This window comes from Oreochromis niloticus, linkage group LG14 (assembly GCF_001858045.2).
Source record: "Oreochromis niloticus isolate F11D_XX linkage group LG14, O_niloticus_UMD_NMBU, whole genome shotgun sequence".
In the NCBI taxonomy this organism is placed as follows: Eukaryota; Metazoa; Chordata; class Actinopteri; order Cichliformes; family Cichlidae; genus Oreochromis; species Oreochromis niloticus.
Window position 1 is genome coordinate 30,416,339 of NC_031979.2, and position 24,760 is coordinate 30,441,098.

Below are 24,760 nucleotides of genomic sequence, written 5' to 3' on the forward strand. Positions count from 1 at the left end.
GTCAGATTAGATGGACAGCGTTTGTGAACAGTAGTTTTCAGATCTTGCCACAGATTCTCGATTGGATTTAGACACCAGACAGGTCAGGGATAAAGTTATTGAGAAATTTAAAGCAGGCTTAGGCTACAAAAAGATTTCCCAAGCCTTGAACATCCCACGGAGCACTGTTCAAGCCATCATTCAGAAATGAAAGGAGTATGGCACAACTGTAAACCTATAGACAAGGCCGTCCACCTAAACTCACAGGCCGAACAAGGAGAGCGCTGATCAGAAATGCAGCCAAGAGGCCCATGGTGACTCTGGATGAGCTGCAGAGATCTACAGCTCAGGTGGGGGAATCTGTCCATAGGACAACTATTAGTCATGCGCTGCACAAAGTTGGCCTTTATGGAAGAGTGGCAAGAAGAAAGCCATTGTTAACAGAAAACCATAAGAAGTCCCGTTTGCAGTTTGCCACAAGCCATGTGGGGGACACAGCAAACATGTGGAAGAAGGTGCTCTGGTCAGATGAGACCAAAATGGAACTTTTTGGCCAAAATGCAAAACGCTATGTGTGGCGGAAAACTAACACTGCACATCACTCTGAACACACCATCCCCACTGTCAAATATGGTGGTGGCAGCATCATGCTCTGGGGGTGCTTCTCTTCAGCAGGGACAGGGAAGCTGGTCAGAGTTGATGGGAAGATGGATGGAGCCAAATACAGGGCAATCTTGGAAGAAAACCTCTTGGAGTCTGCAAAAGACTTGAGACTGGGGCAGAGGTTCACCTTCCAGCAGGACAACGACCCTAAACATAAAGCCAGGGCAACAATGGAATGGTTTAAAACATATCCATGTGTTAGAATGGCCCAGTCAAAGTCCAGATCTAAATCCAATCGAGAATCTGTGGTAAGATCTGAAAACTGCTGTTCACAAACGCTGTCCATCTAATCTGACTGAGCTGGAGCTGTTTTGCAAAGAAGAATGGGCAAGAATTTCAGTCTCTAGATGTGCAAAGCTGGTAGAGACATACCCTAAAAGACTGGCAGCTGTAATTGCAGCAAAAGGTGGTTCTACAAAGTATTGACTCAGGGGGCTGAATAATTACGCACACCCCACTTTTCAGTTATTTATTTGTAAAAAATGTTTGGAATCATGTATGATTTTCGTTCCACTTCTCACGTGTACCCCACTTTGTATTGGTCTTTCACGTGGAATTCCAATAAAATTGATTCATGTTTGTGGCTGTAATGTGACAAAATGTGGAAAAGTTCAAGGGGGCCGAACAGTTTTGCAAGCCACTGTATATTATGATATTGCAAGAAAATTTGCAATATTTCTGGCGATGCAGAAACAAAAAATACTGAACAACAATCACCATTTATGAGTGTCAATAAATGAAGGGCATTTTCAATTATGAGCTACTGTCATTTATCACACATTGCCTAGTTTGAAGTGTGAACCTATTGAAACTTGTTGCCAGCGGCAGCAACCTTGTAGTGCAATAGCAGTAACACATAAGTCAACACCGCATAAGTCAAATGTAAGCACAAAAGTAGCCTGGGTAGTGTTCTTCCTAGAAACATTAACTACAAGTATAACTGACTGCCTAGCACTTTAACAATAACTAGCGTCATTTAACTTGCATGTTGTATTTTGCGTTGAGCTTTTTTAACCAGTTTAATTCCATTCACTGTTTGCTCCTCCTGATGCTCCAGTGATCTTAGGTTCAGGCATTTGGGTCACACATCATCCGCTGTAGTCAACGGTGTGTTTTTGCCTCAGGTGGTGAAACAAGTTTGTTTCCATCTTTAGTGGGAACGGTTTTCTTACATATTTTCCAAAGTACTGTGCTTTGTTGGAGGTTGTTGAAGTGGGTTGCTTTCAACGAAATTGTGATTGTAAAATTGATTTCTAAACAAGAAGGTAGCACCTGGAAGTAGCCTGTACTACCACAAAAAGAAATCCGTATGCAGCTCTGTTCTTAAGTGGACTTTTTTGTGGTTCTGCACTGATTTGAAACACAAATAAATGCAGAACCATCAAGTCAGTTTTGTTGTTTTCTATAGCTTTCATTCTGTCCAAAACATAAAAAGTCAACATGAGTTGACAAAAATATAGAATGAAATTAAACATTAAAGAACAGCATGTTACCCTTCTTAAAAGCAAGTTGAAATGTGGCATGCAGATAGTGTAGTATAATACTTTATTTTTACTGTGATACTCAGTTTATTCACCTTTCTCTTTCCATTTGCTTTTAATGAAATATTTACACAACTTCTTAAGAACTACAGAATCTCATGCCATCTTGTAACACAGTCTCTGCTTTAACTGTGTTTTAATGTACTGGTATGCTTCAGTTTAAGTGGTATTTGTCTGATAAAATACCATTTCATATCCTCAAGAGCCACAGTTGTCTTCTTTTAACAGCAATCCATGTGTAGGTTGGGTTTGCTGCTTCACTCTGTGTTCAACGTTTTCTTTTTAACCTAATGATTGTCTAAAGCAGTCAATATCTGACCTGAATGATGCCTTTGGAATATACTTGTTTGCTTTAGCTGTTTAATGTGGTAATGTAAGATACATGTGTGCTTTGAGCTTGATTGTACTTGATGTTTCTTATCAGTTCAGAACCTGTACAGGCACTGAACACAACTTTTTTGTTTTTTGTTTTGTTCTTTTAATCTTAAACTTGCCACTTTGATTCATTTTTGATGATCTATGAGAGATGAACACAGCCTTGAGCTGCTGATGCTGCTGTAGATGTCAGGGTATCCTGTGTTTCTCTGCATTAATACTCTGCGACTTTAACAGCCCAGAAACTTTCAAATATCCAAAAATTTATGAGTCCTATCCTAATAAAATGTAGAGGAAAACGCTGACCTTTGACATCAAGTATTAGGTCAGCAACTTGGTGCTCACTGTGCCTTATCCTACCTGTGATAGCTAGTTGAAACGCAGCGTATAAATAGAATGAAAAATACAGATACAGTAATCTGCTATCTGCAGTACCTTTCCACTGCCAAAAGCTGCAGGTTTCACAGTGCTACTGGGCATTAAGCACAATGAAGTTAAATTATTTCTGAAGCCTGACAAAAATCCCCAGAGTCAAAGCTCTGAAATGTAAAAGTAAAGGGAAGAAACCCTTTATTTTTCAAGTTACTTTGAAAAGTTTTGTGATTTACTTTGGTGTAACTAATCATATGACTAATCAAATATTGAATGCCAGTCATCCAAGCCAGAATCAAAAGAGGCTTTTCCCCAAGTAACAAAGGAGCACAGTGTCGGTACATACTGAATTAATCTAATCTGAACAAAGTGGAAGGATTAAAGGGAACATTGTTTATCATTTCACTATCCTTAATGATTCATCTCCCTAAATAAAATATTTACTTAAAAAACACAGAATATCAGAATGTTTTCATTTGGTCAGAAAACATTGCACAGAACATGAGGTCTGCTTGTTGTGAAACTCTGAACACAGTATTGATTTTTCTCCTTCTATCTCTAGTGCCAGTGATAAAAAAGACTTGGGAAAAGGACGCCTTATTTTTGGAGTACTACAGCGATCATGCTGATCCTTCAATACCAACCATTAATTTAGGTGTTCCAAATACTGAAAGGGGTAAGTTATCCTTTCACAGCCTCACTTGTCATCACACCAATCATCACTTGTACCAACAGATACACTTACTGGCCTAGTATATTGGTCCAGGCTGAACTGACTAATTAGGCTTAAAAGTTATACACCTTTCACCACCACATGAAGAGGATGTGATTCAAATCCAACATTTCAGGAGAACTGGAACCAGAGTGAGCTGGAGTACTTTTGTTAGTGGGTATTTCAACTTTTCAGCATAAAAATCCATTTACTGTAAAACAGTGACATGAATAAGACTCTTCTCAGTTGGCAGCAGGAGTGTGCTGCAGTTTTTCTTTTGTAAGACTTTTATATTTTTCTTTTAGAAAACTGGCTTTGTGCCTTCTGTTTGATATTGGCTTTAAGGAGCTTCTCTTGACCACTTTAACCAATAATCCCCCACTGACTCTAGGACTTAAATACTAGCAACCCTTTTATGACTAGTCTTTGTTCCAAATATTTGTTTTAAAGCTGGTGGTTTCCTAAAGTTGGTTTATTTAATCATTTCACCAATGTAGCAGTTTCAATGTTATGCTGTCGCACTCCTTACAAGCATTTAATTCACAAACAAGTGCTGTTTAAAAGATCTATACCCATTTCCTTTTCTTTTTTTTCTTTTTTTTTGAAAATGGGTATACATCATGTAAAATCCATCCTGCTGTACTGTATAATTACTTATCTGTCTTCAAACATGCTTAATTGGAGTTTTGGATGTCACTGCCCCTTTAAATACTTAACAGTTCTCTACTTTAAATATTTAACAGTTCTCTGTCCTTTGGCCACTCTCCAGAGTATTTAAAGACAGCCTGTGTGCAACCACTCATCAAAAAATCTGGCCTCAATCCTTCTGACTGAAAAACTTAAAGAGCAATTTCAAAGTATTACAACGAAACTTGTATAGGCAATTGTCTGTCTACAGCTTCTAGAAGCATTGCATCAGAACATTTTAAAAGTTTTTTAGTCAGGTTTAGTTTAGTCAGCTTTAGTCAGACACCACAGATTTTGTGCTTAGCAAGGTAACAGATGAACTACTGATACCAGTCACTGTTCTTCTCTGATGTTACTTGATGTAACTGCAATATTTGACACCGTAAACATTTCGATGACCAGACAGAATTTTTTACGGTGACCACATTGCTGCTTACTCTGTACTGTGGAGACCCTCAGGGGTCTGTACTGGGCCCTGCACACTTGTTTTTTTCCAGTGCTATGCCAGTGACACATTGTTCTATCACTCCAATAAAACCAAAAACCTGTCCAGTCTTACAAATTAACTGATATTAAGAAATATTTTCCAAATTTTCTAAAATTAAACACATTCTTATTGTTGTGTCGCACAAGCTTCATCCAAGTATGATTCTTCCCTTTTCATTTATGAGTTTATGTGAAATCAGCTGTCAAAAACCTGGTTGTGCTTTTTAATTCTAGTCACACCCTCAAGAAACATATAAGCAAGGTCATCCAGTACTGCTAAGGAATATGATCACTTCTGCATTTTAGTGAAACTCATTGATTGTTATCCATGCCTTTATTTCCTCTTGGTTAGATTGCTATGGTGGTCTTTAAACAGGGATCAATCAGAAAGTACGAAATAGACTTCAGATTGCAGCAGCTTTCTGCCATTACTTTTACAACTGATTTTAAGATTTTACTTATTACTTTTAAAGTCCTTCACCACCTGGCCCCAGAATATATACTCAAAGTGATGTTCCCATCTTAACCAGTTCAGGTGCAGATCCTCGGGCACGATTAACTGTTCCCACCAACTGCTTCAAGGCAAAAGGTGATTGAGCATTTGCTGCTAGGGCTCCTCAGTTGTAAAATGATCTACCTGAAGATCTCTAGCTGGCCTTGTCTGCGTCTTCTGTTAAACCGCTGCTAGTCTCATTTGTATCATTAGGCTTTTTATATACATTTTAACATAGATATATATCCTACTTCCATCTTGTTCTTTTAACCTTTAGGTTATGTATGTTAATTGTAATTTATTCTTTACAATGGAACCACCTCATTCTCATTCTTATTTTGATGTTACACTCGAGTGTGGCCTATTTCAACTGATATGTAAATTGTTTTTATCTAGTTTGTTTGTTTATTCTGTGTTTCTGGGAAGCACTTTGTAACACCAGTTTTGATAAGTGTCATACAAATGAAAAGAATACAGTTTTTGAGCATAATTTTTCATTTCTGAGAAACATCGGCTGTTTCAAATGCCCGTTTACGTGTTTCAATTAGATCTCCATTTAGAGCTTGGATAGGATAGAGTAGCATAGATTCTGATGTCAGTAGTGAGTGCAGCTACAGAAACAGGTTGGTCAACAGGTCATCCAAAGCTGATTCATCTTCTTTGTTTCTTATACAAGCTAATATTAATGTGTGTTTTCCCTTCTGGGCCCCAAATTAAATGTAAGCACTGATTTCTCATGTTAATTTGAAAGCATTAGAAGTGGTGCCTGAAAGATGTTGATCTATTTTGTCACTTAACTTGGTGTGAGTAAGCCAAAATGCTTACATCAGACAGGGTTTAAAAGTAATTTCTTAATTTAACTTAATTTAACCAACCTCATTTAAAACGCTAAACAAGATTTATTTGAGTGTGTAACATTGTAACATGTCACATGTGTACAAACAAGCAGGTACTTTATGTGAAGTTTGGAAGAGTATTACCAAGAGTACAGAAAAACAAAAAAAAGGTGTAAACCAGGAGAAAACAGTTCAGCAGGTGTTCAGTTGTTACCAACAACTGTCTACACTTTTAACAAAGCTCAAAGGAGGCTCCCGCAGGAGGTGCACCAGACTTGATTGACTGGGAGGAGACTCTGGGGCAGACCTGGTTTCTCTGCTAGAAAAATACATCCTCAGGTGGACTGAAAGCCTTGCAATCCCCCAGGAGGGTCTTTAATCCAACAACATCCTCAAGCTTATCCTAAGGGAGAAACTGGAGGATGTTGTTGAGTTAAATGATGCAGAGCTGGTCTACACATGGAGGGATGGATATATTTATTGTTGTTCTACCAAGAACAATAAATAAATGAAATACAATGTAGTGTGCATTGATGTAATAATTATTTTCAATATGGCTTAGTCCGATACTCTTTGCATCTACCTTCATCCTTAAGCTTCCTTCATTTCTGTGTGAGCAATAAGGTCTGTTTTGTTTGTTTTTTTTGCAAAATAAGATATCTCAGCTAATTTATTTATGGTCCTTCATTTTTATATCAAGGATTTATCTATTATTTGTAACTTTTAGAGATATGCACAAAATTTACTTATTTGTATTTAATTCATCATTGCATCTACGGTGCAATGATGGAACAAGAACCTTTCCAGATGTAATGTAATCATAGTAATGTTAGAGAATTATGGAATGCATCACACTGGGTATGGTAATGGGAAACGTGCACAAACATACAGTACATAGACCTGAAGAATGCACCAAGCAATCCAGGGTAGTTTACAAGAACGGTACAAACTCTCTGCTTTGGTGCCTTTCTGATTGCTTCAGGCAGAGTCCATTTGAGCAAAAAATTATTCTACAGCCTCATAGCCATCGGCACACAGTGACACCAAAGACTCCGCGTTCTGCACTTTAATAAGATGCTGCATTGGCTGTTGCCAGTTTAACTCCACTGTAGGTAAAACTTGTTGTTCAGAGAGATCTGTTGTAGACCCGTGCCTCCTTTCAGTTACTGTCTCCAGGCAGGTTAGTACTTTTAACAAGGATGTCTTTTGCAACCTCTCAGTGTATGGATGTAAACTGCCACTGGCTACTTGCTAGTAAATTTGTACTAGTATGATGCAGATCTGAGCCTTCCAAAGAACAAAAGCCAACCTTCTCTAGCAAAGTTACTGTCTTATCAGTGCAGTTTGGTGTTGATATGCAACCCCCGTACTTGAGAGCCGCCTCATCTCCACCTCCTCGTTGTAGATAGTGGCAGGTCTCACGCACTTCTTGCTCTTAAACAAATCCAATACGAGAGCCTTTGCTTTTCAAACACTAAACAAATAGTTCCTCTGCACTGTCGATGCTGTCAGACTTCAGACTGAAATAATTTTGATTTTTTAAAATCAAACTTCAACAGAAAAAAAAAAAATGGTATATGCAAATCAGATTAAAGGATTTCTGGATTTCTATCATGCTGACGCCTCTGTTGGTTCTGTGACTTGCATTGGGGTTTAAACTAACTCCGCAAGAAGAATATGTAATTCTTACCTAAACAAACCTGCATCTTGTTAAATTTACTTATGTGGATGGGGAAAGAGCAGAAGTATACATCTCATAGTAGTGAAGTCTTAAATGCACAAGTTCTTAAGGTGACATAATTGGTGTACTGTTGGAGGTCGTATGTGTGAAGAGTAAAACAAGGTGACAGTGGAGTCCCCCGGTGCTCCCTCAGTGCACTCAGCAACTTATTATGCATTGCTAATGCGCAGCTGTTTGGAGTAGGGCCACGTTATAGTGAAAGTAATCCTCTTTCAGTTCCCTTGAAACAGTAAAACCACATCGATTTAGAAACAGTAAAATCCAAGAGAAATCGTTAAGCATGCCACTACCTGATGTATATGGGGAGTGACTGCTTAGGGGTATTTGAAAGTGTAAAAATGCTCATACAATACTCAGTCATGTTGAATTCATTGATGGAGATGTGATTTAAATCTGGAAACTGACTTTTTTGTTTACTTGTTCTTTTGTTGCTTGTCAGTATCCACAATGAGGAGGTTTCTTACCATAGACACCATAGCATATCATGTATTACTGATGTTGTGTTTACTGAAATGTTTTTTTGGGTTTCCAGTCAGAACAACGTCTGAATTCATTCAGACCAAGGGAACATGATCACTATATAAAATCTAAAATATAAACATGGCTAAATACACTGTTGATAGTGTTAAAAAATATTGGCCAGTGCTACCCAACAGCCTCCTAATAGATGTATTTATGGTATACATGTGAAGAAATACTAGGTGTTTTTCAGTAAAGCTGACCTCTGACCTCGAGCTGACCTCTGATCAAGGCCACTGAGATTAAAACCCATCCAAGATTTTTAGTAGCTGCTTCTGTTGGATGAATTTAGAAGTCCTCCATCACCTCATTATCACGTTATCAAGATATAAAATACAAAATCAGCCGTTTACAGTTGAGGGGTAAAAACTAAGGTGCTGCCTACTGTAGTATACACATAGACGTCATCTAGCCTAAAAAAGGTAATGAGAAGTTGTCATTAAATTTTAAGGCTGCTATAACAGATTTGCATCATCTGCTTCCAATCAAATACGTAAATGGTGGTCTAAATCTACAGTTTGTCTTAGTTTTAGTGGGCAAGCAAGAATAAATAAAAATGGATAATTAATTGCAGAGTGTGGAAGTGTTCCTTAGTCTAGTGGATCTGATCTTACCTAAAGATTTAGATCATTTAGGTTAAAGAACAGTTGTTTAATTATTGCCCAAAACAGAACTGATATTTCATGATTGTTTCTCTCTAGACAATAGAACATGGGGTAAGGGCAAGACACCATTCACAGTCTGCAGACAGCCAACCAGACAAGCCTGCAGCTGGTTGTGTTCTGACAAAAAACTCAATCTGAAGCTGTCAGGATTCTCATTGAGTTTATTCTTTTGCATAAGTCAACACATTACCTTTATTACCTAAAAGAGTACTAAGAGTTGGTATGATTTGCCCCCTGAGTTTTACACCTTGTTCAGCAAAAGGGCAGTGTTGGCCAAGTCTTTCTCCCAGGTAGTCTAAAAGAAAGTGCCTCCTTCCCTTCTGCTGCATTCCAGTTTGCTTTTGGGAGGCAACAATCTAGTGATGGCAGCAGTCCACGGTCCATCATCAAGGCAGGGGCATCTTCACTGATTCTGGTAAACAGCCAGATACTTAAGCTACTGTCAGTGCATAATGTCAGTCAAACAGAACTAATAATAAGATTTACATCCTGGAGGATGTACGGTAGATTGGATTTCCGCAGTGATTTGAGTGTGATGTAAAAGATCTAGTAAAAGACTTTAAATGAGATTGCCCCAGCCACAAACCACGACAACAGAAAAAACCCTCACTGATTTACAGTATCTATATTTAGAAATATGCAACAGTGTCGGGCACTTATCAACATGAGGACAGTGGCCATTACGTTAATAAGATAAGAATGCAGTGAAATGAGACATAAAAGGAATATATCTGTCTCAAGGAAAGGAGGAGATGATCGGTACATAAAAAATTAATTTCCATTTCTTTTGCTCATTTCTTTCTGCTTCTTCCCCAAGGCCTCAAACTTTATGCTAATGATCGCTGAGAGCATCCTTGAAGTTCATCATCGTCAGGCATCGATATGTCAAGAGTCTGTGTTCATCACTAACATTGTTGCCTGTGCCCTCGGAGCAAATCTTAAAGCCATATCGTGCATTTACATGTGCACAAAGAAAATGAAATGCAGTATAAGCCGTCACATTTATCAAGTAAAGAGGCACAGACTGGCAGACAAAATTATTGTCAAGAGTCCAATGTAAAAACAGATCTGACATAAAATAAATTCATTCGCATTGTCCTGAAAAACAAGTATTCACCCAACTCAGAACTGTCTAGCTCATCATGCATCTGTCTGAAACCACAAAGAAATATTAAGTCTGGTGAAAACCCACATCTTTACAGTATACATTTATTTTGAAAATGGAAAAATACACTCAACAGGCTAAGGTTAAAAATTTATATAGTCTGAGCAAGTGAGGCAGAGAATGATGCAAGACCTTGAAATGGAAAAGTGGCATAGGAACTTTATCAAGCAAGTATGAGTATGATTCACGGCCGAGTATGAACAAATACTTGGGTAAAAAAAAAAAATGTCAAAGCTCGGCCAAAGCAAAACTTTCTGTAGTATTATGTTCATATGAATGTAGCTGTGGTTGTTTGCTCTTTTCTTCTAAAGACTGCATTAAACATGAAGAAGAAAACTACTATCTATCCACGACCCTGATCTTCCCTAAACTCCGCCGACTAGATATAAGATTACCAGAGATCAGCGTGTTTTTGGATTTTATTCCTGTCAGCAGTTCAAGGTGTCCCTCCTTATTCTATATTCAGATACCAGCAAAAACACCTTGGGTGCCTTATAAATAAAACAGTAAGGCCTCAGTATTCTTTGTGATGCTTGCCACCAGAGATTTCCATGTCTCAGCTCTCAGCCCTGATGGTGCACATATTTGGATTCTGATGGGCATATTTCTTTGGTTTCTTTGTATTTGTTGTTTACTTCCACATCACTGTTTTTGTTTTCAGGAGTTGGCAGAAAATTTTGTTCCATCTGGCCGTCATGTCAAACTTGCCAGAGTAAAAGTTTGATCTTCTGGGCTCATCATTCCAAACATACCTTATTTTTTCTTTGAGATGTCAGAATGTAGACAAGGGCTTTCTTTCTTTTTTTCTTTGCTTACAAAGCTTTGTAGGACATATCTTTGCACTGAAAAGCCCAGAGAGTATTTTATTCCTTGCTGTGCAATCCAAATCTTGAAGAGGTGAATCATTTTTTTAACAGATCTTTACATGTGCGATCACCTGTTTGACCTGTGCAGTTGCTGACATGCATGTGTAAAGGCAAGCATACTTTTGAGGTGTCTTTGAGCAGAATGCAGAGCTGCTCTTTGTTTGCTCAAACAGTCCACACCGCTGTCAAGTTAATGCAGAACTACAAGCAAAAGCTACAAATAAAAAGCAGAGCCCAAATTTAAATTTTGAGGACTATGGTCGTGCTTATTTTTATTACCTCCTGAAAAGGCTCCTATTGAGAGAATAAAACTCTAATTAGTTACTTGTTATCTAAACGTAGCTTGAAAATCAAGTCTCGTATGCTTTCCTAAGTTAAACATTGCTCTTTCTGTAGTTAACAACTGTGACTATTGGTTTGCTTCCTTCCTTTCAAATCCAGTCCAAATAATAAATGACTATAATTTTTGTTGCTACTGCCTTGTGCCTGCGTTTGTGTGCATGAAGGCATCTGTGCATATAAATAACTGCTTATACCAACTGTGATTTTCTTCCTAACAGGGTCATTTATCTTTGTAAACCAGATGGTCAATATGTGATTAAGTCATACTGGCCATTCTGTTGATAGCATGTCTGTATTTGCAGGCCACTGTGGAAAAACATTTGCAATCCTTCAAAGATTTCTAAGCAGCGCTGTGCCGGACACCAAGTGGCTCCTCATTGTGGATGATGACACACTTATCAGGTATGTTCTTGTCACTTGGAAATGTGTTTGTTTGGGGTTTTGTGGCCTAAGCTTGGCAATTTCATTCATCTGACTGTTTTATTGACATTTATTGATAAAATTTCTACCAGATTCTGTCTTAGCTGTGAAAAGGTTGAAAGAGGGAGACACTTGGAATGAAGTCACTTTGTGAAAATGAGTTCCAGAGATATTACCATCCTATCAAACATCTAAAAAGCTCAGCATATAACTTCATGTCCAGCTGGCTTCACTTTCTGTCAGGTTGCCTCTTCATTTGGAAGCCTCTGGGTGTTTAAAATAGCCCGAGGGAGCGCAGTTAATTCTCCCTCTAGATGAATAGTTTCTTAGGTGTGTAGGCACCAGAATGTGCGGATGATGATGATGATGATGATGAGTGTGTGATTAGTTTGATCTGTGCTTTCTCCAGCATCCCCAGACTGCAAGTCTTGCTGAGCTGTTATGACTCCTCTGAACCAGTGAGTCTGGGGGAGCGATACGGCTATGGCTTGAGCCAAGGTGGCTACAGTTACATAACAGGAGGTGGTGGGTGAGTTAGTTTCACTGCTCAAATGCTCTGGGAATGATGATGATAGAAGATTCAGGGGCAGCAGAGGAACTATAAAGTGTGTAATAAAAAAAAAACGTAATCTGTAATTTACAGATAAACCCTTTCAATTTAGTTTAAAAGTGTGGCGCTCCCCTAAGGGAAATGAGTTTGGAGACTGCATTGCAGTAAAAGAACTCAATAAAAATATGAAATAAAACCCCACTGAATCACAAATGGCCATCAGTTGTTGAAGCAGGTGAAAGAAAAACACCCAGAATTTAATTAAAAATCTGATTTTAGTGCCATTTTGCTTACATCAGCTGTAAGCTCGTAAAGTGGGCAAAAAGCAAAAGTGGTAGTTCACTTTTATTTCGACAGCACAAATCTCACCTATTTGGCAAAATCTGTGCTTAGATACCTCTTGAGCTGTGAGTGAGCTGTGTGAGAAACTCCATTTAGGGACACTTCAGTTGCTGTGACACTTCACAACACTACAGCTGCCAGTTTTCTGAAGAATAATATCTAAAAAAAAAGACCCATTCTGAGTGGCAATGAGCGATTTTTCTGTCAGCTTAATATTCATTTTGTCATCTGTAATTGTTTCTCTTTTCATTGAATTGTCGCATCATTGTTACGCAGAGCCAATTTATATGAAAAAACCCATCTCGCTCTCAGCTCATAATTTTACTCTATTCTATTGCCCTCCCCCTCAATTGAATGAAATACGCATAATGGACCTTAAAGTGATAGCGGAAAGGCATGCATATATAATTTCCTGGCAAAAAAAATTCCTTCTAAATTGATCATTTACACTTCAGATAAGTGTGTTGTGTGTCTCTTTTACATGCCTTTTTGTATGTTGCTGCAGTATGGTGTTCAGCAGGAAAGCTGTGGTGCGACTTCTTAAGAGTGGCTGCAAGTGCTACAGCAATGATGCGCCAGATGACATGGTGCTGGGCATGTGCCTCAATGCTCTCGGACTTCCCGTCACACACAGTCCTCTCTTCCACCAGGTTGTAATCATACTCTCACAATACATTCTTTTTGTGTGAAGAATGATAAGGATTTTTTTATGTCAATAATCTTTTTTTTCTTTAATGAAAAATCTCTTCAGGTATTACGATAAAGGAGATTTTACAGTGAGATATGTGATGACTTTTAAGGAACAGACCGTGCAAAGGAAACCACATTTCTTTTTAGGTGTTTCAGCCTCATCATCTGCAGGCAGACTGAGAACTGGCTGATATCTGATTTTCAAAAGCCCTGCACACCTACGCAGGATTTTTTTAGTTTCTCTGGTTGATTAGGCACTGCATATGCTAAAGTAATTTTCTATCACAGGTTCTGTAATTTCAAGCTAGTGAATGGTGAAACCATCCACATTAGAGTTTGTACTTCTGAAAGTGTGATGCAGTCTGAACCTCATATTTACTATCCTTTTCCCCTGGTTCATTTAGGTAAGCTGAGCTCTTAGAAAATTCCTAGTTGTAATTATGGGGGTGTTGATGTGGGCTGTACTTACAAATCAGAAACTGGCAATTACAGCATCACTAATATAAATGTTAATCCCATGTAGAGATGCAGTGTGGACTGTGTATAGAAGAAACTTTTCTACACAGAGTTTCTACACATACTCTGTGAAAAAGGTCATTTTATTGCCAACATTTTGAGTTGTAGGTAGGAAAAGCACATTTGTTCCTAAAAAAAAAAGTGTCAAAAACAATAGCAGAGTGCTCAAATCCAAAAGGGTAAATGCTCATCAATACGGCCTGAATGAAGGGGGTGCTAGGAAGACAGGTTGGGTGACAGCATGGGGGCATAAACACAGGAAGAGAATAGCTGAGGTTGAGGATACTGCTGACTGATAAGTCACGGCATGTCAAATATACAAGACTGGAATGTCCACCAGCAACCAGTAGTGAGCTACAAAGCTACGGGCGACAAGCAGAGCGCTTAACATGTGAATAGGACTTACTGTGGGTAGAAGCAGTCCTGTGGGACTTCTAGGGCATGTCCACCCTTCTCAGTGATAAAAATATATTTACACTTCACAGGATATTGATCTTTTTTATCCAGCAATGCTTCGCTGAAAGTGGCAAGACAGAAAAAAATTGGAAGACTTATAGCAGTCTCCAAAACAGCTAGATAGCCTTTTTCCAAAAAAATAACAGGAGCTTTTTTTCCCTTTACTTGCTTCTTCCTGTTATGTTTTAGTGACAGCTTCAGAAACAAGGCAGAGTACAATTGCACTGGTGCTCCTGTGGTCGGGCATCATTACAGATGCGCGTGTTTAGGTCAAACAGTCAAAAAATGGAAGAAAGCAAAATCGTTCATCTTTGAAAACTCATTTTCATATCATCTCATTTCCATGAGAGTTTGCCTGATGTTATCCAAACATAGCTAAGGTTGAGAAAAAGAAACTCTAAAATGTTGCTAACACCATGTGTGATTATGTGACTGGGTTAAATCGGTTTTTAGACCACTTTATTTCCTACTGCTCCTTCAGTTCAATATGTACATCATGTACATATACATTGATAGATAATATTTATATAATCTGTCAAAAGCTTATGTATAGACCCGATGTGAAGTATTCTTCTCCTCAGTTCCCAAGGAGTATATACATATGTTTATGAAATCTCGTCATGTACATTTCATAATCTGTAAATAACTCATATGAAGTCCTTTTTAATTCCACATGTTTACAGCCATGTAAACATGGTCTGTAAATAACTCATGTTTCATCTTTATGTGCAGTTTTCTTATGGCCAGTCTTATGTCTGTCATTTATTTTTATTCACCATGTGAGGGAGTATAGCCATAATTTTGTTTTACTTAAATATTGACACTAGAGAGTCTTGAATATTGAACCTTGAAACTTGGCTCTTGCTTTAGCAAAATGAGTGTAAAATACACATTGGTGATTTCCAACACATCCTCTTATTGTCCAGGTTTGGTTTTATTACTGCACTGCTTCACTGATTACCCCAACATATAGTATTGCTCATGCAACTGATAGCCTGATGTTTTTTATGTGAGAGGTGAAGTAGGGTGTTGGGTGCAGGTAGGGTGCCCACAGAGCACCACAGACTGTAAAAAAATAAAAGGGGCAAAAAGTATGTCTATGGAGTGGCATATCATGCATTCATAGATAAGCACATCTCTTTGTAGGTCACGCACTTCTTGTGAGATTCCAGTGTTACTAGAGCCAGTCAAAACCGCATGCATTGCCCTAGTACATGGGAGAAGGGGACAAAAGGCTGTGCAGTTTGACATAAAACAATATGCCTGCTGATTCCAGGTGGGAGGTGATTGTTTCACATCCAAAAGTGCATTTAAACCTGTGCATTTGCTGCTCTGATATTCCAAAATGGCTTTGTGTCATTTCTCACAATCCTAAAAAAGTGAAATGTCAAATGATTCCCTACACCACAAGCATGCGTGACCTATAATTAGACATCATAAGTGTTACTTTCTCTATTTTCAGGAGGCATCTGAACATAAACTCGTGCTTTCATACCTTTTCTCCTACTCTCAGCTTGCAAAACGTCTCCTGAGACAGCTTCCAAATATAAATTACCGTGCTTAATCTTACCTTTCAGGCACGCCCAGAGGACTATGCCAGAGACTTCCTCGCTCACCAGGTGCCCATCTCTTTTCATAAACACTGGAACATTGACCCCATTGCTGTCTTCAACAAATGGCTTAAGGATGACTTCACAGCAAGTCAAGATGAACTGAAAAGTGCAAAAACAGAACTATAATGAATTTAAGCACACAAACTAGCCTGTATTAATACTTTTATATGTATATACAGTGTGAGTGTGTTGAGTGATGGGAATGTTATCAGTTCACAGATGTAAATGGTTTTTTTTTGTAATGTTGATGTTGAGCTGTTATAAAGAAGGGCCATGCGAGCATGTGTCCGTGATTTAATATTTGAGTGTTTTCATGGCTGAGTTGCATGTTATGGTTCCTGTCAAATTTGGGAATATGTGTATATTTATATCATAATCTAATACCTTATAGAGGAGCATATCGTTTCTTCTGAGAAATGGTGTCTTTTAAAATGATCACTAATGCTGTACGATGTGCTCTATTTTGTCATAAAGGTATTAATATTTCAAAATGTTTTGCTTTTCGCTTTCATTTGGGACCTATTGCAGGATTTAGTCTAACTGGGCAATGTATAAATGATGAGGTTGTTAAAGGTTAATTAATGCTATGACTAAGATGGCAAAACTACAATATGAGCAGTCTCTTCTGTGCAGCTACAAAGCAGCGTGAATTCTCTCAAAAGCATTGTGGAAATTTGTGCCCTTAAAACGTTTACTTTTTAAAGAGTCCTACTGAGCACAGACAGATAAACATCTTATTTTTAAACTCGTCTATTTACATTGGGGGTTTTTTTCATAATCATCTATTTCTCAAGGTGTTCTCCTTCCTCATAGAGACACAGGCACAAAATTTCATGGGCATACTAACATGAAGAAGGTATGACGAATAAATGTATTATTTAACAACATCAAAACCAATTCATTTTCATTTTTTCTCTATCTCCTAATTAATTAGTGGACTAAGTAATTTGCTGACCATTAATAAAGGTCTTTGAAAGACCTTGAGCATGCAGTTGAAAAATTAAACTTTTCCTGTACTGGCTGTTTGCCATCTTGAAAAATTAGCTGTAATGTTTCATTCTCAAAACACTCGGAGTGACTAGTAACGGCCAAAAAAGCTTTAGAAAACCGGTGGGTTATGAAAGGCTCGATATTTATTACGCTCGGCTAATGAAAATTTGAAATGTTAATAAAGGAAAACTCATTACCATCTCTCAAATGCACACTGTAAAACAGAAGATGTTCCTCTCTTTACAGATCTTTTCTGCACTAAGGTGCTAAATTTACACCGTCCTAATAGCACAGCAGGCTGGTGCAAGTTCATGAAAAGTCTAATGGCTTCAGGCATTTGAAACAGTGTAATAACTCAAGCAGACATCCTCTAACACACCTATGAATTGTAACCTATTTGCAGGAAACAAATTAAATTCCTAGTGGGACTCACCCACACATGGAGTGATGAGTGATGGTGAAATGGTGCTGTGCTCAGAGGGAAATCCTCTGTGTAATTCAGAATAGTATGTCAGCAGCAATATTCTGGCCAGGTTCAACTTTGTCAGGTGGTGAATTTTGCTTTTTTGGCTTGTCTAGAACATTGAAATAGATGGATGACATTCTCCAATGCCATGTTAGGCTTGCATCAATGATTTTACAGGATACTACTAAGGTTACAAACTCAAACCCTTTTAAAAGAAATTTAACCAAAACACCTTGGGTAATTCTAAACTGTAACCTCCCCTGAAGAAAAATTCCAGTTTTTACTGGAAAAACCGACATGATTTAGGATCCTCAGAGGTAACAGTTGTACAGTCTACAGAGTTGAGTCAAAACCTTGCTTGAAACATCAGCTTTAAAACTAGAAACATTGTAGAAAGATGGCCATGGAGTCAATGCTGGGAAAACAAATCAATATCTGGATGTTTGGAGGCAGGTGATGGTTCATTGCCTCAATTTTGCCAAAAGCATTTGGTTAAAATCCATTAAAGTAGTATTATAATATTTATTTACACAATTAAGGATGTATATTGTAAATTCCTGTGTTTAAAAATTACCTTTCAAAATTATTTAAACTATTGAAAAAATGTTTTAAAAAAAAAATACTGCCATAACTTTATATTTAAAACATGTATGTATTGTTTTGGGGCTGTACCAGCTCAAGTTGAACGAGGGCTAAGCTGTACTTTGATGTAATATCTCTTTTCATCACAAGATGGCGTGATGAATCGGCATAAACTCATTTTAAGTATGCAAGCTGTTAAGAACACATTATTTTTTCAGCCACAGTCTGAAAATGGAAAAGCCTGTTGAGAAAATGGGAGTATCTAAAAATATGTAAAGGTTAAACAGCAGCACATATCTGAAAAACACTTTAACACACCAACTAGGAAAAGACTGCCCCCTGGTGGTTGAGATTTTAGTGAAAATTTTGCAAAGAATAACAAAAAGTATGTTTAACATTACCATACATTAGATACATTTCTTGGAAAAAGAAATTTTGTTATTATAAAATCATAGCATTTACACTGTAAGTGACCCATTAACAGCAGATAGGAACATTTCTGAATTTTATGTTTACACAAAGCTAGCCAGTAAAACCATTTAGGCAGTCACCCCACAGGGCTGCAATGTATTGTATTAACGCTGATAATGGCAATTATTATAATTATAATTATAATTATGCTCAACGAGCAATGATTATTTCTGATCATGTGCGGTTTGCTGTTGCTTTTCTCAGTACATTTAAGGAGGAGCAGAACCATCTCGAGCCCATCTGAATATTGAGGGAATCTGTGATATATATTATAACTATGGCCTTGATTTCACACTCTCTTTTTGCACCTATTTATATTTATATCTCCCTTTTAAGCCGTTCATTGAACAGAAAGTTTAGCTTGTCACAAAATTCACTGTCTTCTCATATCTTTGTAAAGACACATGGCCACATTATTCATAAAGCTTTATTTGAATAAAAGCTTTTGTGAACCATAAAGGGTTCCGGTTGGAGAGCAGTTGGAGGGTGTTGAATTTTCTGCCTGGGATTCACTGTGCCCATCAGGGCCACCAAAGTAGAGTGGATGAAAGAGCTGCTGCAGTTACATCTCATCTCATATCTCTGTCATAGTCATGTCTGCTGAGGCTTTTATCATCACTCACTTTTCTCATTTGTTGTCAGTCTGTTTTCCATCCCTTCAGAAGAACAACAGTGCCTGCAGTGATTCCTCTTACATAGTTACAAGACTTTTTTTTTTTTTCACCAGTTGCAGTGAGTTAAAATGAAGCCTTGGGAGCCATCTGCTCTTAAACATAACACCCATATTTAAGTTGTTGCATTGTAGCTTTTCAACCTTCAACATGTTAGTTAAAATAACTTCTATGCCATGTATAAGACTGAAGTCGTTTTCTATCAGTAAACTTGGCTGTAGAGTCACTTTGTATTATATATATTTTTTATTTCTATAACAAAAAACTTACTATAACGTTTATGTGCCTTCCTTTTTTGTGAGTTACTAACTGACCCCCTCTTTTATAGTGATTTACAGGATGACTTGCAAGTAATTTATGCTTGCAGGTCATTCAGTGAATCACATTAATGACATAAATGTAATATGTGCCAAACTGAATCTTTTAACAAAATTACAGCCAGCGAAAAGGTCAGGTTGAGAGGGCAAGGAGATTTATTAATGTGGTAACTCATGATTTCTTAATGTTTTTTCCTTAAAGTGAGACCATGCACATCTCTCTCACTCCCTCTCTCGCTCTGTTTCAGACATAGACAGCCAGAAATTAATGTTACATGTTATAAGGACATATGCATATACAGATGCATCATAGGTGTCTCTTATTCAGGCTTTACTGACTCCATCTAAATGAATTTGATTATATACGCATTATTATGCATTCAGAAAGTGTTCCTTAGCAGAAGTCATCTGTTTGCTTGTCGATTTAGAATAAGACAATCAAAATAATAATGAATGTTGGCGTGTCTGGCAAATTAATTATTTTCATGTATATGTATAATTCAGCTCTGCACAGTAAGGATAATATGATTGAGCCTGGGCAATTTCTCAAAATAAATTCAGTGTCAAATTACAATACTGAGCCTGAGATGGGCCTCTTGAAAAAAAGAGAGAGTGGATGATAGAGGAGATGTTGAACTTGTGCAGATGTGCCAGGAAACAGGCAGGTGCAGTGAAAGGCAGGCCAAGGACAAGTGTTGAAAGTCAAAATCTTACCAGCTCTTAACCATCAGTTATGCAAGACTGGTTTTATAGCTGATCCAACAGTAAAATAAATAGTATGCTGTCATGTGTCGAGTTACTGATAGCTATTAAAATATTTCCAAATGCTTCTCATCCGCCAGCTGCCTGCTCTAAGAGAAGATTAGATTATATCAAGTAAGCTTTATTGTCCTTGCAGGGAAATTTGTCTTATACAAAAGATGGATGGAAGTCACAGTAGCAAGGACACAAAAACAGTAAGTAAAATAATATCAAGCAACAACGCAAAACAGAAGCATATATCACCCCAAAATTGCAATTAATGATATATGTGATGGGGAAAAAATCACCCAATTACAGTAAATAACCACTCAATATAAACAAATAGAAAAAAGAAAGAAAAATAGGAATAGGAATGCCATACACGTGTGTTTGTGCAGTGGAGACCGAGACTATCATTCTGAGTTAATCAGTTTTATTGGCAGGGGAACAACACACCCGCTGTCTCTGTTCAGGCTGCAGTATGGGACACCGTGTTGTCTGCCTTGTGGGGGTAGATGGTATTAGCTGTCCAAGAGGTAAGTGGAGTATATGAAGCGTGCATGTGTTTTTGAGTGTCTGTATCTAGAATTTCAACATAGGGTGTATATCTTCAAAGCTTAATGCATTAACATGGAGCAAACAGCTGGGGCAAAAGGTAAACATGCAAAAAAATATGTAATCTAAAATGTTGCTCGCAATAGCCCAGTAACAACCAAGTACTCCAATACAGCGAAATGTGTATTGGTTCCCATATATTTTAGATTCTAATTCTGCTAAAATATTACTAGTTGCAAACTAACAAGAGTAAATATATCTTTAAAATGCCCTTTCTTGTTCTCTTTATTTCTCTCATATAATCTTAAATTCATCACTGTGAACCAAAACCTTCAGCTCCCACCTGCTCCAATGGCTCAGCTTCTCACAGGTTTTCCTACTCTTGGCTCTGCACAATGTCATCCCAGGGACACATCCCTAGCTGTGAGCCTGGCAGTCCCACCCACCTGCTGTTCAGGTCTTCTGTTTGTCAAGGGCTGCCAATCAAAAGAAAGTTGGAGTAAAGAGAAGGTGGCCTCAAAGAGAAAAGAGGTAAAATCCTTTCTTTGAGACGGAGGATTAGCTCCTCAAGGGGCTCCTCAAAAGTGCTGCATAAAATAAATAAGCATTATTTTGAACTGTGAATCATGCAAAGCAACAAAGCAAAACAGAGTTTTTTTCCTGCAGTCTTGTGAAAAATCAAGTACACCCTTAATTATATCCATGAGAATTAAGATGGTAAATATTAGCGAATCAATCTGCTAATCAAATGCACCTGATAAACTGATAATCAGCAAGTATGATCACCTGTGTAAAAGCAGAAGTTCTGGCACTTCAGGATTGATTCAGCATTCAGGTGTGTGTTAACATACAACATAATGCAAAGGAGCAAAGAAATCAGCCATGATCTTTAAGAAGCAATTGTGCTGCCCATAAATCTGAAAAGGATTGCAAAGGATTGCAATTTCCTAAAAATTTGAAGTCCATCATTATCAACTGAGAAAGATTATTCACCACTGAAATACATTCAAGAGAGTTGTCAATCTTAAAGATGTTGCTGTTCCAGCAAATTCACCCAGTGGTCAGACAGTGCAATTCTCAGAGAAACTGCAAAAAAACCCACTAGCTACAGCTCTGCCTCAGTTTGAATTTTAAAGTTCGTGACAGCACAATTAGAAAAAAGACTGAACAGCTGTGGTGTGTTTGAAAAATTTGTCAGGAGAAAGCTTCTTCTCTCTAAAAGAACAAGGCAGCCCAACTCAGGTTTGCAAAGTTTCATCTGAAGAAACTATAAAACTTCTGGAACCGGGTCTTGTGGATAGAGAAGAACTGTTTGACCAAAATGCACAACAATACATTTGGCATAAACTGGTATACCAGCACAAACCAACTGTGAAGTATCCTGATACACGGTTGATCATTTGGGCTTGATTTGCAGTTACATGGCCTGGGTCACTCTATATGCCAACGTTTTCTAGGTACAAATATGAGGAAATCTGTCTGACATGTGAAGTTGATCGGTGATTGCAACCACTCTGTTGTAAAAGCAATTTTACAACAGAGTGGGTGAAAAAGAAAAAATCAAGGTGGTGCAATGGCTCAGTCAAAGTACAGACATAAACCCGATTTTCATCTTTCAAAAATCACACATCACATTTAAATTATACAGTTTCCTGTCCCATATTTGAAGTCTCAAGCAACTCAAAACCAACCAGATTATAGCTCAAAAAGTTCCTGCTATAGAAGAATTTGCGCTTGGAGCAACTCTCCTTTCAAAATTGTATTTATTCACATACAGTATAGACTGAAGTCCAAATGACATGGATGATCAGTGTGTAGTTTTTTGCACGCATTTATTAAAAGGTTACAAAGGTCTGAGCAAATCTGACAGCAGCTCTGTCGATAGTCACGGGTTTAGCAACAACGTTAGCTTTAAGAAGCTTATTTTGTTAAGTGAAATAAGAGTAGGAGTTCTGGATTATATGAGATTTCACCACTAGCTCCAGAAACTGTATGAGCATCACAACCTGCACGGGGGTGTGACATGCCTGCAGGATTAGTCAGAAAGGTGCAATCCTGTGAGCCAGACCATAATATATTTGTATATTGCACTTGAATCAATAAATATGACCTGTGGTTTCACTGGTACTTCATATAGAGTTAGTGTATATGCCCTTTGACTAATTTTGCTTTTAAAATTTTCCCTCCTAACAGTGGCACCTGTAAAGCAACTCCAATTCCAAGGGTAGTGACCCTGCCTGAGTTATTTGATATTCAGGCAGTGTTATAATATTACTGCTTTGAAATGGTGCAAGCATAGCCAGTCATGAAATAAAAAGTGCAAAGCATCTCCATGTGCAGGTGCTTCGGTACTGCAACTGCTCCTGAAGCATGGTGTAATGAACTAGTCAGATTTCCTCCCACATGCGTTAACCCTCGTTTATCTTTCAGGCACAGAATGTAGAGAAAAATGGCCACCTGTTCACTTTCATCTCTGCATGAAATGTAACCATTTCGTGAGGTGTGGGTAAGTCAGAGTGGCATAGCTCTGCAGATATATAGTCTTTAATAAGAGAAGAAAAGTCTGGAAATACTGCACTACTAACACACATAAATCTGAGTATAGACAGCCCCCCTCCTGTGGCTCTCCCTTCTATGGACTATACACCTTCCATCATGTGTGCTGAAAGGTCACTACTGACTTTTGCATCACATGGCATTCAGCTTTGCTCTTCCATGTAAAAGCCCTCTGCTTAACCTACCATGCCAACACAGGATGTTTCTCGCATGGACCTTTTTTTCTTCTTTATTCTGCTTTATTTTACTCAACCGGTCTGGTTCGAAAGTCTTCTGTCACAGAGTAGATTTTCTAAAGCTTGAAAAGAGGCTAGAGAAGGTGCAAGAGATCCTCTCAAACCATTTGAATATACAGTATACTGAGAGGATATTAGGGAATATTCAATATTTGGTATTATACTTTATGTTAAAAAAATGGAAAGCGACCATTTAAATATCTCAATAGCAATTTTAGTTTGCTTTGTTATATTTATATTAATCCTTCCCTAATTAATGAATAAGGAAATAATGCGTGGGTTGTTCATGAAGTAAGAAATGTGACAATTATTAGTGCAATTATTGCTGCCTTCATCGGCTTTAGCCACTCATGAGCAAAAAGTGCAGTCAGCCATTTCTAAACATTGCTTATGTTTAGCAAATTCATAGATGAAATATTACTGTCACTGTACAAAAAAGCAAACAAACAAAAACATTGCTAACCAATGACATTATTTTTTCCATAGTGGAAAATCACAGTGTGGTTCTTTAGATCATAGATCTCCTATTGAGCCAAAATGATCTGTATGATCTGCACATGTGGCTTTTGACAATAAAGCAGTCTTTGACTTTGACAACACAGTTATAAACATTATTTTTGAACAGTATATAATGGCTACTTAATTACATTTGTGAATGGTTTAGTGATCATGGTGGATGATGAATAACAAAACCTTGTAACCTGAAGCCCTTTAGCAAGAATAATATGATGTGATGCCAGAGGGGAGAGCTGTTTCGAACCAGCTAAGTAGGCTACATTTTTTAAAAGGAGCTAATGCCAACAGGAACAATTCCAGATAATATAGAACTGCAAGCAGAGGTGCCACCAGGCAAGGCAAACAACTCCTAGAGGCCCCAGGCCAATGAGCAGCCCCCCCCAAAGGGCTGAAGTTACAGCAGTTTACCACTACTGTAATGTTGAATGATGAAATGCTGCTACTCTAGGCGTCACTGTGGTGAGCTAAGAGAGACGCTTGAATAATGTAACTTTTGCATCACATTATTCATTTTGTTTACTTTTGACCTTTTAGTTAACCTAACTAACATAGTAGCCTATTGAATGAGTCCAAAGTGTGCAATTTATTATTATTGGTAGACTGCTGGGTGGAGGGGCCCCCTATGAATTT

General features: G+C 37.9%; 1 protein-coding gene across 4 annotated transcripts in view; it reads left to right on the top strand.

Annotated features, from left to right (window-relative positions):
• The window catches only part of b3glcta (beta 3-glucosyltransferase a), a 71,041-nt gene extending 54,521 nt beyond the window's left edge, over nucleotides 1-16,520 (top strand). For all 4 annotated transcript variants that reach the window (XM_005455002.4, XM_025898368.1, XM_005455003.2 and 1 more), the window contains 5 exons: nucleotides 3,493-3,606; nucleotides 11,745-11,844; nucleotides 12,272-12,391; nucleotides 13,260-13,404; nucleotides 15,994-16,520. In XM_005455002.4, the coding sequence (XP_005455059.1) occupies nucleotides 3,493-3,606; nucleotides 11,745-11,844; nucleotides 12,272-12,391; nucleotides 13,260-13,404; nucleotides 15,994-16,155 (641 nt within the window). In that variant the 3' untranslated portion in view covers nucleotides 16,156-16,520. The remainder of the gene's footprint in view (nucleotides 1-3,492; nucleotides 3,607-11,744; nucleotides 11,845-12,271; nucleotides 12,392-13,259; nucleotides 13,405-15,993) is intronic.
• Nucleotides 16,521-24,760: the final 8,240 nt, after the last annotated feature.